The 12,979-nt window shown below is 46.3% G+C and overlaps 1 protein-coding gene across 3 annotated transcripts in view; it reads right to left on the reverse strand.

Moving 5' to 3' along the window:
* Positions 1–2,135: 2,135 nt before the first annotated feature.
* psip1a (PC4 and SFRS1 interacting protein 1a) overlaps positions 2,136–12,979 on the reverse strand; it is a 97,400-nt gene continuing 86,556 nt past the window's right edge. For all 3 annotated transcript variants that reach the window (XM_056254268.1, XM_056254267.1, XM_056254265.1), the window contains 2 exons: positions 2,474–2,570; positions 2,136–2,395 (listed from right to left, as the gene is read on the reverse strand). In XM_056254268.1, the coding sequence (XP_056110243.1) occupies positions 2,365–2,395; positions 2,474–2,570 (128 nt within the window). In that variant the 3' untranslated portion in view covers positions 2,136–2,364. The remainder of the gene's footprint in view (positions 2,396–2,473; positions 2,571–12,979) is intronic.

Below are 12,979 nucleotides of genomic sequence, written 5' to 3' on the forward strand. Positions count from 1 at the left end.
GCTTTATATATGGTCAGACATGTATGTGTCATTATAATATTTACATTTTATTCACATACAGGCGTAAAGGATGACCAGCATAAGTCGATGAATAATGAATAGCATTGATTTTAAAAAATAAAATAAAAATGACGGAATATAGAGGTTTCCGCCTGACAACCACTAAATGTAGACTATTTCTAGCATTTATTTTATTTTAATAAATATTTGTGGGCATTTGATCATTTTCCATGGCACACATGACAACCTGTCACGGCACACTGTTGGAAAACACTAGTCTAGAGTGAATGCGAGTCTCTCGCTATAATAAATCCATCCAACATATCTGCACCAGGAGCATTTTTTGACATGATGTGCCACAACTATTTGAGGCTGTTCACACTGGACACATCAAATGAAACTTTATAAACTGGAACATTTGTCTTTCTGAACGAGTGCATTATGTATTGAAGCATTCATTGTAACGCATTGCAATGCCCCGTTTGTTTTGACGTGTTCATTACCTATTTAATCTTACATACTTCACCTTTAAGCCATGTGCATTTATAGTGCCACGCAGTGACCAGACCATCAGTTTTTTTTCTGCATCCGCCACTGGTCTAGAGATATTAGAACACGTATACAATTAAAAAATGTACAGATTCTCCTGGACACACAAGGCTGTTTAGAGCAGGTTTTAAGATGATCCTGAATGTTGGCGATGCCAGAGAGAGGAGGACAACCTATTTCATGTCTTATGGCAATATGCATTAGTCCAGTATTTTCTGGCAATGTGCATTAGTCCAGTATTTTCTGGAAAGAGGTGCATGATTATATTTTAGAGATATAGACCCAGTATGAGTTCTTTCCTAGTGTTTACATTCTTGGTAACCCCCTGCTTTTAAATCATGTTAAAAAAAACTGAGTCACAGTGGATACAGAAATGCATCATGCTGGGCAGACGTGTAATTGTAAAAGCTGGAAATCTTCTGGAAGACCTATTTCGATAAATGGGGAAAAAAATTGCATTCCTGTAACCCACAGTAATAACAAGCATGTGGTGAGACAAAAATAAAAAAACAATGGTCATGGTAAATATGATTTAGCTTATAGTGGGAACTCCTGTCCACTTCTTTTTTTTTTTTTACTTTCATACTATTCTATTTATTTATTTACTTATTATTTAAAGTGTTACTATTTACGATTAACTGTTTTGTTTCATGTATGTTTTTGATTTTGAGGATTGTTGATATATATTTTTTGCAAATAAGAAAATCATAAAAAGTACAAACCATAAAAAAAGATGTACAGTAGGGCTGGACTGGTTAATTTAAAAATTAAAAGCAGATTCAGAATGTTACTTTTACATAGAATAATCAGAACTGCTGTGAGACCAGTGAATAATCAAATGGAATCAAGTTAATATGCTAATTAACAAAATTTGAAGCGGCCTCTGTAGTGATCATTGAATGCAGCACTTGTGCCCACAAAGGAGGGGATGGAAGTCCTTCTAGTTATTTTGTACCCTTGATATTTTCAAGTGGTCTCTGCAAAAGAGACATCCCCAGTCAGAGGGCATGGTAATGTGTTGAGCGTGGTAATGTGATAGGATGCCCTCCTTGCAACAAGTATGTTTGTGAAATTTCATCCCTGCTAGATATGCCACGGTCAACTTTAAGTGGTATTATTTGAAACTGTAAGCGTTTAGGAATAGCAGAAACGAAGCAGAAGACCACGTAAAAACACAGAGTGGGGTCACAGAGCATGGACCTGAGGTGCATAGTGTGTAAAAATCACCGATACATTCAGATAGCAAATGCCACAAAATTTACCAAGTTTATGAAAAACAGATTTTTTTGGTCGCTAATGACCAAACAGTACCAGGTTAAAAGAAAAGTTTCTGAAGTAAACTACTTTATTAAGACTAAAACAGTTTTTTTATGACAGCAGTCTAAATGTATGAATACTTAATTTTCCTGTATTAAAATAAATAATTTTAGAGATGCAACAGCGGAACAAAGCTACAGTGAAACTTAAATGTAAAACATACACCAAGTAGGTATGGTAAATATCACAAATATATTTTGAAGCTAATGTATCTGCTATTATAAAATGGCACTTTTGATACTGTAAAAAAAAAAAAAATTGTTACACACTTAATGGCGTATAGTTGTATTGGTTAACAGTACTTCTAACAGAGCTCTCTGGAATAAATTGCATTTAGCTGAAAACAGTTATAACAGAATAACTGCCATCTGGGAAAGCATCTTTGTCTTTACAGAGTGTGCAAAAAATAAAGTAAAATAATGATCTGTAGGGTGCTTGCGATATGGACATGATCTTCCACTTGGCAACTGGTGGCTCTTCAGTGAACGAACAACATCTTCAGACAGACTCCACCGTAGAATTAGTCGCACTACAAAAAGATTTTTTTGTCAGACTGCTAGAAGCAAATAATTTAGGACTTAATGAAAATCTGAAAAGATTTTATTACTTGTTTTTCACAACAGACAAGATATTCTCTCCAAATTTCTCCCTCTTTGTCTCAGCATTCTCTTCAGGGTTGAAGTCTCCATTCAAAATCTTGATATCTGTACACATACAAACAAATTTGTGTTTTTTACTAAAGTAATTTACATATACACACTTTGGAATTATGTTTGGAATTACATTTTGCAGCATAAATGTATACATTTTTAGCCAAAGAAACCTTCAAAGAAATATGTTGTGATTGATTGGTGGTGGGTGGTTTAGTCTAAAAATTATCTGCTGTATATTTTTTTTGTACTGTTCGCATAGTGTTAGTCGGGTCTCCAGGCCTTGTATCATTATAACGGTCAAATATTACAGTATGTTTTCAAATTATGTCAAAACACTAATTGTCATCATTATTTCACATTATCCCTCTAAATGGAGGAATAATGCAATCCATCCATTTGCATGTTTTGAGTATAATTCATCATTTGCATGTTTTGAATATATATATATATATATATACACTCACCGGCCACTTTATTAGGTACCCCATGCTAGTAACGGGTTGGACCCCCTTTTGCCTTCAGAACTGCCTCAATTCTTCGTGGCATAGATTCAACAAGGTGCTGGAAGCATTCCTCAGGGAGTTTGGTCCATATTGACATGATGGCATCACACAGTTGCCGCAGATTTGTCGGCTGCACATCCATGATGCGAATCTCCCGTTCCACCACATCCCAAAGATGCTCTATTGGGTTGAGATCTGGTGACTGTGGAGGCCATTTTAGTACAGTGAACTCATTGTCATGTTCAAGAAACCAATTTGAAATGATTAGAGCTTTGTGACATGGTGGAAGTAGCCATCAGAGGATGGGTACATGGTGGCCATAAAGGGATGGACATGGTCAGAAACAATGCTCAGGTAGGCCGTGGCATTTAAACGATGCCCAATTGGCACTAAGGGGCCTAAAGTGTGCCAGGAAAACATCCCCCACACCATTACACTACCACCACCAGCCTGCACAGTGGTAACAAGGCATGATGGTTCCATGTTCTCATTCTGTTTACGCCAAATTCTGACTCTAACATCTGAATGTCTCAACAGAAATCGAGACTCATCAGACCAGGCAACATTTTTCCAGTCTTCAACTGTTCAATTTTGGTGAGCTCTTGCAAATTGTAGCCTCTTTTTCCTATTTGTAGTGGAGATGAGTGGTACCCGGTGGAGTCTTCTGCTGTTGTAGCCCATCCGCCTCAAGGTTGTGCGTGTTGTGGCTTCACAAATGCTTTGCTGCATACCTCGGTTGTAACGAGTGGTTATTTCAGTCACTGTTGCCCTTCTATCAGCTCGAACCAGTCTGGCCATTCTCCTCTGACCTCTGGCATCAACAAGGCATTTCCGCCCACAGAACTGCCGCTCACTGGATGTTTTTTCTTTTTCGGACCATTCTCTGTAAACCCTAGAGATGGTTGTGCGTGAAAATCCCAGTAGATTAGTAGTTTCTGAAATACTCAGACCAGCCCTTCTGGCACCAACAATCATGCCACGTTCAAAGTCACTCAAATCAACTTCCTTTCCCATACTGATGCTTGGTTTGAACTGCAGGAGATTGTCTTGACCATGTCTACATGCCTAAATGCACTGAGTTGCCGCCATGTGATTGGCTGCTTAGAAATTAAGTGTTAACGAGCAGTTGGACAGGTGTACCTAATAAAGTGGCCGGTGAGTGTATACACACACAGTCTTAGGGAGGGAAAGTTACTTTTAAAGCTGACATGCCCGTACAAGGTGAATCACAAACACACATTTCAGCTGCTGCCATTACTGATAGCAGAAAAACAAGATGCAGAAGAGGGTACAACATTGGCCCTGTCCCAAAAGGCACCCTAAACCAAAGATGTCTTCTGGAGTCCATATTTTTAAGATGTAATTCTGCATCGACTATCAGGTAGAAGTCTGTCACGGGCACTCCCGAGCACCCTAAGGCTGCATTTACACTGCAAATCTTAAAGGGATAGTTCACTCAAAAATGTAAATTAGCCCATGATTTACTTACCCTCAAGTCATCCTAGCTGTATATGACATTCTTCAGACGAATACAATCGGAGTTATATCAAAAAATGTCCTGGCTCTTCCAAGCTTTATAATGGCAGTGAATGGCTTTATATTTTTTGAAGTCCATCAAAGTGCATCCATCCATGATAAAAGTCATTCACCGCCATCACAAGAGCCAGGACTTTTTTTAATATAACTCCGATTGTATTCGTCTGAAAGAAGAATGTCATATACACCTAGGATGACTTGAGGGTGAGTAAAACATAGGCTAATTTTTATTTTTGGGTGAACTATCCCTTTAACCCTCTGGGGTCGGCAATCACGCCGGCGTGATCTGCTCGCTTTTTTTCTTATCAGTGCAAAACAAACTCAAAATACTCTGTTGATTTTGATCTTACATCTTACACTTATGTGTTACACATCATTCAAAACTGTTAATGTCTTTTATTTGTGTACACTCATAATAAAAACAAAATGTTGTGTTTTTCGTAAAAAGGAAAATAATCATGATGCGCGTTCTCCCGTCTCTCTCAATGTGAAGTTCATTCTGAAACGCGACAGAAAATGACCTATAACTCAAGCCCCGTTCACACTACACGCGACCAAGCGACGCGATACCATTCATTTCAATGGTGAGCGGGCGACTTCCGGCGCGACAGCGACCGTTGGCGACTAGATGGGGCGTGTCTGGCGACGCGACAAAGTTGAGAAATGTTTAACTTTATGCAAATGAAGAGCGATTTTCGCGAGCGACAACCAATAGGAGTGGAGCGCACGTGATCCTTCTCCTCAGCCCCTGAAGTACTGCTGGAACAGGACTTCATCCAGCCGCAGTTCCTGCACCAGCCTGTGGTACTCGCCGTGCTGTCTCCGAGCCCGAATGGTCTCGTGAACCCAGATAGACCGGCGTTTGCGCTTATGCCGTAGATAAACGGCCGCAACGAGAAAAATCGACTTCTTGTCTCGTTCATCTTCATGCTTCACTACAGACGTTTTTATGTACGGAGTATATATTTAGTATTTTCCCTCCAGAAATTGTGTTTTTTAGCGGCAAGAAAGCTGATTCGCTGTCTTTTGGATGTCATACTAGTCAACCAGTAATGGGAACGCCCACTAGCGACCTCATCAGCGACAAAGTCGCGTGTAGTGTGAACGGGGCTTTAGCGAATGCTTGTAACTGTGACATGAAACGTACTCGGTTACTAACGTAACCTCGGTTCTCTCTAGAGAGGTTCTCTCGTATTGCGTAAGTTTAGCTTACGCTACGGGAAAGATTCATCTTCTCGAGATATTGAAGCCAAAAAATTATCCTTAATTTTGTATTCATTGTCAACGCAGTGCAGCAGCTAGCAGACCTAGAGCAGGCAGTCTTGCGTGTTCATTGGCTGCCCTGCGGGCATCTGCTGCAGCCTACCAGTGAGCCCCGCGTGACGTCACGCCCAATGAAGGGCGCCCGCGCCTTCATAGCGTCATAGCCCGCCAGAATGGGCGTGGCTTAGCGTATAAAAGAAGGGGCTGTAGGCTGAATTCCCTGGTTTTCGTCGACTGAAGCGAAGTCGCTCGTGGTGCGAGCACGGCCGGTTACACAATACTCGTTCCCTCTCTAGAGAGAACCGAGGTTACGTCAGTAACCGAGTACGTTCTCTTACGAGAGGTTCTCTCGTATTGCGTAAGTTTAGCTTACGCTACGGGAACTTTTTGTCAACGCCGTGCGCGCCAAGCAACCACCCATGAGTCGCCGAGGTTTCTCGGGGAACCCAATAAGTGGAAAAATAAGGTGGCCAGCCACGCGGGCCATCACTCGTACGTAAGCACACATACAGACCAGTGCTCTGCTCTGTATTCCCTATAAGCATATAGCACATCCCTACTAGTGCAGCTCAACCAGGAGAGCTGAGTCACGTGAGAGTGGTCTGAGCATGATATATCTGGGCAGAACGCACAACTCGCTTAGACTGACAGAAGTTTAGCCTGCAGGGCGGGAACTTCTAGGTTATAGAACCTGACAAAGGTAGACGGGGAGCTCCAGCCCGCCGCTACACATATGTCGTGGATAGAAATCCCGCTGGACCACGCCCACGATGAGGCCATGCCTCTAGTGGAATGAGCCCTGATGCCCAGAGGGCATTGCAGACCTTTTGACGCGTAAGCGGCCGCTATAGCGTCCACTATCCATCTGGACAGAGTCTGTTTCGAGGCAGCGAGACCTTTGGCGCGCCCACCAAACGAAACAAACAGCTGCTCCGTGCGCCTGAAAGAGGCGGAGCGCGTAGTGTAAAACCTCAGCGCCCTGACCGGGCAATGGAGATTCACGTCTGTCTCACTGTCTGACGCTGGCAGAGCCGACAGTGAAATGACTTGCGCTCTGAAAAGGAGTGCCCATCACTTTTGGAACATAGCCATGTCTAGGTTTGAGGATGACTTTAGAGTCATTCGGCCCGAACTCAAGACACGTCGCGCTGATTGACAGCGCGTGCAGGTCCCCCACACGTTTGACTGATGACAGCGCGGTCAGAAAAACGGTTTTTAGTGATAGGTATTTTAACTCCACGGAGTCTAGTGGCTCAAATGGGAAGGCTTTCAGGGCCTCGAGGACCAAGGAAAGATCCCACATAGGAACCGATGGGGGGCGCGACGGATTCATCCTTCTAGCTCCCCTAAGGAAGCGGATGACCAGCTCATGTCTTCCCAGTGACTGGCCGTGCGTCAATTCTGCAAACGCCGCCACGGCCGCCACATAAACTTTGAGCGTGGATGGGGACCTCCCTTTATCCATCAGCTCTTGTAGGAGAGTGAGCAGATGCGCAACCTCGCACGTCCGCAGGTCCAGAACTCTGTCGGTGCACCACTTGAAGAACACCGACCATTTAGAAGCATAGAGCCTTCTCGTGGAAGGAGCTCTAGACTGCGTGATCGTGTTCATCACTCTTTCTGGCAGGGCAACGAGTACCCGTTGATCAACCATGCGTGCAGAGACCAGCGCTCTGGATGGGGATGCCAGATCGAGCCTGAGAGAGGAGATCTGCCCTCACCGGAATAGGCCACGGAGCTGCATGTGACAGCCGTGCTAGTTCCGGGAACCAATTCTGATTCTCCCAGTGCGGAGCTATGAGGAGCACCGAGTGGCGCGTTTCCCTGATTCTCTTGATCACCTGTGGTAACAGGGAGACTGGAGGGAAAGCATACAGTGGGAGGCTGGGCCAGACCTGGGCCAGCGCGTCCTCGTTCTTCAAAAAGAACATCGGGCAATGAGCGTCGTCTTTTGACGCAAATAGGTCGACTTCCGCTCTGCCGAATAGGCGCCACAGTTTCTGGACTGTTTGGGGGTGCAGGGACCATTCCCCTGGGGGAACGTTGTCCCTGGACAGTTTGTCTGGGCCGTCGTTCAAATGGCCAGGCACATGCGCCGCCCTCAGCGAGCGCAGGTGCATCTGGGACCAAATATGGATGCGTTCCGTCAGATTGCAAAGGTTTCTGGATCTGACACCGCCCTGACGGTTTACATAGGAAACCACAGACATGTTGTCCGAGCGGACGAGAACATGTTGGTCCTGTATGAACGGGAGGAAGCGCTTCAGCGCGTTCTCGACTGCTATCATTTCCAGACAGTTTATGTGAAAACACTTCTCTTGGTCTGACCACTGGCCAAAGGCCGGTCTGCCTTCGAACAGCGCGCCCCAACCCGAGTTGGACGTGTCGGTCGAAATGACTTTCCGATAAGAGATGGTTCCCATCATCACTCCCTGCTGGTACCGGTCGGCTACTAACCAGGGCTGCGGAGCCGCTATGCAGGTCTGAGTCACTCTGATTTTCTGGCCGCCAGAAACCCAGGCTCGGCGAGACGCGCGAGCATTCAACCAGCGTTGGAGCGGGCGCATGCGCAGTAGGCCCAGCTGGAGCACCGCTGCCACTAAAGCCATACAGCCCAGCATCCTTTGAAACGTTTTCAAAGGGAGAAAGCTGCCCTTCTGGAAAGACTAGGCAGCGAACACCGCGCGCGCGCTGTGTCGACAAACGAGCCGTCATGGCCACAGAATTCAGTTCTATTCCTAAAAAGGGAATTGACTGACTGGGCATTAATGAGCTCTTGGTCCAGTTGACCGTGAGACCCAAGCTTTCCAGGTGACTGAGAAGCACTGTTCTGTGAGATAACAGTTCCGTCTCTGACTGTGCCAATATCAGCCAATCGTCCAGATAGTTCATTATTCGCAGCCCCTGAGTTCTCAGGGGGGCGAGCGCCATGTACTTCGTAAATGTACGGGGTGCTAGAGACAGGCCGAACGGCAGGACGGTGTATTGATATACCTGACCGTCGAAGGCGGATCTCAAAAATTGCCTGTGACGTGGTAATATCTGAATCTGAAAATAGGCATCCTTTAGATCTAGAGAAATAAACCAGTCCCTCGGGCGAACGTGCGTGAGGATTTTTCTGGTCGTAAGCATTTTGAACGGTCTTTTTGCAAGCGCCTTGTTCAAATGTCTCAGATCTAGGATAGGTCTGAAAGCTCCGTCCTTCTTGGGTACGAGAAAAATATCGGCTGTAAAAGCCTGACTCGCTCAGAGAAGGCGGTACTTTTTCTATAGCCCCTTTGCACAGCAGTTTTGCTATTTCTGCGTGAAGTAGGTGTGCTACTTCCGCATTCACTATCGTCGCAGTCCGGGCTCGAAAGCACGGGGGACGGCGAATGAATTGAAGTGTATAGCCCTGCTTTATTGTGCTCAGAACCCATTCTGAAATCCCTGGGATAGTTTCCCACGCAGCTATGTGAGCCGCTAGGGGGCGAATGGCCTCCGGGTTCAGATCGCCGCCATTTGCGGGCTTGTGAAGCTGAGCCGGAGCCGAAAGCGCGGCGTGCGCGCTCTCGGTTCTGGGCAATGGCTGCTCGCTGAAAGCCGAGACCGTCTGATTTATGTGAGGTGTCCCAATCATAAGGGATGGGGAGCATTTTATTCTCACTTTTGACGCGCGAGCAGCGCTTTGGGCGGAAAAGCTTTCTGTAAGCGTGAGCGCGGGCACGAGACTTACAAGTGTATTTGACGCCCCGATCATAACGGATGGGGAGCGTCTTATCAATGCCCTGCGTTTTGTGATAACATTTAAACGTGCGGGCGGCGCCCGGGGGAGGTGTGTGTTAGTAAGCGTGAACGCTCTCCGGCGGGCACGAGACTTACATTCATAACCTGTTTTATTGAGCGTGTAACAGAGCGGGCAGATAGTGGGCACAGACCTGTGGACACATTTCTTATATTCAACACTCGAGCGGCTTTTCTGCGCTTTATTGGGAGTGTGCTCTGTGAGTGACACGAGATTTGATGTGCTTGTGTGTAGGGGTGAACACTGGGGCGTGGGCACTTTCACTACACTTAAAACACCAACGGCGTGAGCCGGACCAGACATTATACTCTTTTTGAGATTTCTCTGGGTCGCCGTGAAAACGGCGTTTGTGTGCAGGCGAGAGGGTGAACAAACCGGCTCGTTGGCTGCTAAATGAACCACTGCAGTAGCCTGTTTGAAGGGGACTGACAGGGAAATAAACTTTGACGGCGGACGCGAGGGCGGGGTAGCTCTCTTGTAATGTAAAGAGAGCTAGCCGCGTGCTCGTTGGACGAGCAGAACCGCTGCTTTTACCACGCATCCAGTACGTCGCGTATGTTGATGCCCGTCCGGGTCATGCAGAGAGCTCGAGAGGCGACGCGAGGGCGGGGTAGCTCTCTTGTAACGTAAAGAGAGCTAGCCGGGTGCTCGTTGGTCGAGCAGAACTGGGAACAGTGTTTGAATGAGGGCGCGCACACAAGTAGTGGGCACGGGACCTACATGTGACACAGATGATGCCCGTCCGGGTCATGCAGAGAGCTCGAGAGGGCTCTGCATGACGCGCGAGCGGGGACACGAGGGCGGGGTAGCTCTCTTGTAACGTAAAGAGAGCTAGCCGCGTGCTCGTTGGTCGAGCAGAACTGTATAAAAATTTCTGCTCTTACCATGCATCCAGTACGTCGCGTATGTCGATGCCCGTCCGGGTCATGCAGAGAGCTTGAGAGGGCTCTGCATGACGCGCGAACGGCGACGCGAGGGCCGGGTAGCTCTCTTGTAACGTAAAGAGAGCTAGCCGCGGTCTGATGCCAGGATGGAGCAGCAGTCTCTCGTGGCGTGTCCCTCGGCCTCAACCTCAGATGCGACGGCAGTGAGGCTCGTGAGCGGCAGCTGCGCGTCGGTGAGGGGAGGCGGGGAAGGCGAAAACGAGGCTCGAGGGAGGTTTTCCGGCGAGCGCGTCGCTGTGGCCACGGGTTCCGGCTGTCTCAGGGAACGGCGCTTCTTCCTGCGCGGTCCCACAGAGGGCAGAGTGACTGCTTCGGGGTTGAAGGCTTCGAGTCGAGCCCGCAGGGTCGACAGCGGAAGCGCTTCACAGAGCTCGCAGCCCCCGGACGCGAGGGCGAGCTCTGCATGTTCCAGGCCCAGGCAGAGAGCGCAGATCACATGGCGGTCTCCGACGCTGAGCGTCACGAGCCGCAGGAAGTGCGAGGCATCTTTAAAAAGACACTCGCGCTCTTAGGAATAGGTTTTGCAAGGTAAAAATGATACGTCGCCGGATAGCGTAGCTCACACGGATGGCTGAAGGTGGCGAAGACGGCCGGCTTCCTCAGCGCTGTCCTAAGCTGGCTGTTCGCTGTTCGACGGCGGCGGTGGCTTCTCTCAGATCCAGCGATGCGAAGAGCTCGCTGAAGAGACGAAAATCAGGGAATTCAGCCTACAACCCCTTCTTTTATACGCTAAGCCACGCCCATTCTGGCGGGCTATGACGCTATGAAGGCGCGGGCGCATATGCGCTTCCTGATTGGCCATGACTGCGGCTGCCCTAAGTGCGACGGGATGGATTTAATCACCCTGCGGGGTCGTCTGGCCGTTTTCTACGACGATCCGGCTCCCGCTCTCTCTCTCCCTCTGCTCGAGCCGCACAAGAAAAAGCGCCGTTCACAGAGGATGCCAGAGCAGACGGAGACAAGCGAGCAGAGACCCGCCCCCCCCTGTTCACATATCGCGTCTTTTGCGCGGATGCACGCTCAAGTTCGTTATTTCAAATGTAGACGCGCGCTCATAATGAAAGCGACGCACTCGTTTTTTCCAAGCGCGTCCGCGCCGCATCGAGATCCTCGGCGATCTCGTCAGTCGACGGCACGGGAGAAAAAGGCTATCAATCGATTCCTCCACTCGAATATAAGACGACCCCCCCATTTTTCAGCCTATTTTTAGGACAAAAACCTCGTCTTATATTCGGGTATATACAGTAAAAACATGAAGCCTAATGCTAAATGTATATAGGCGTACATGTACGACACAAGAATGTTTTTATGTTCGATAATTAAACACAGCACGATATAACAGTAGGCTCGTATGAGTGTTTATTCATGGTGAATATTATAATGTTTAGACCTGTGTTTACTGTTAAATACTGTGTTTGTGGATATCTGCTCAAACGTAGATATGTATAATGTGGTAACAATAATGTTTCATAGTTTGGAGCGGCTCGATCACTTCAGTAAATGTTTTCTGTACGCGCTGTGAGTTTGAGTCACTCACGCTGTGGGTTTGAAAAGCAAAACGCACCAAACATTAGGCTTCATGTCTTTACTCCAATCTCATTTCATAACGTCGTAACGTATGGAAACGTTTGAAGTAACATATGATAATCCATATATTTTTCTCTAGTGTAGTGTTACTGAAGTGTTCCTTTTTAACGATTTATAGGCTGTCTGCTATCTAGGCTATTGTTAATATTTTATATAGCCCTACACAAATATGCCTACAAGGCACAACAAACTTGGTGTTCATATATATAGTGTATGTATTTAGTAAATTTCATAATTTAACCAGAAAAATCTAAAATGTATTCCCAAAATCGTGCAGCCCTATAGTTTCTTTTGATATCAGCATGTTCACAGGTGGGGTTTTTTTTTTCTAAAAAAAAATTTTTTAAAGGGACCAGATGCCACTGATGAGTCCTGCTGACTTAAACATTCACATGAGTCTCTGTACATGAACATGGTAAAGTGAAAAATCAAACACCTTGGAGATGACAGATATGTAGCCTACTATGTTTTAGGAATGGCACAAAGGTGTGACTGACCAAGTCTCTGTCTTTAGATCAGTGTGTTTACTAATGTGCTTTTTTGTCATTTGTTGTGTATCTTTGGATTATGTTGTGTTGTAAATAAATCCAAACAATCTAAAAGCCATTCTTTTTTAAGTCTCTCCTCATTCTTTGTGCAAGGCTCCTCATAATGATATCACCTAATAGGGCCATTAGGGGAGGGTCTTTCTCAGGTGTGAAACACTAAATATTAATGGTGATTAACGCCTCCCCGCATACAGATTTTAAATCAATATATTCTGAATTATCCGAATGAGTAGTCAGGATGATTTTCACATAGTTTTGAAGCAAATATTCTAGGCTATGTGATACAATTTTCAAA

The sequence above is a fragment of the Rhinichthys klamathensis genome, unplaced genomic scaffold, assembly GCF_029890125.1.
Source record: "Rhinichthys klamathensis goyatoka isolate OS25496 unplaced genomic scaffold, OSU_Roscu_1.1 h1tg000111l_1, whole genome shotgun sequence".
Taxonomy (NCBI): domain Eukaryota; kingdom Metazoa; phylum Chordata; class Actinopteri; order Cypriniformes; family Leuciscidae; genus Rhinichthys; species Rhinichthys klamathensis.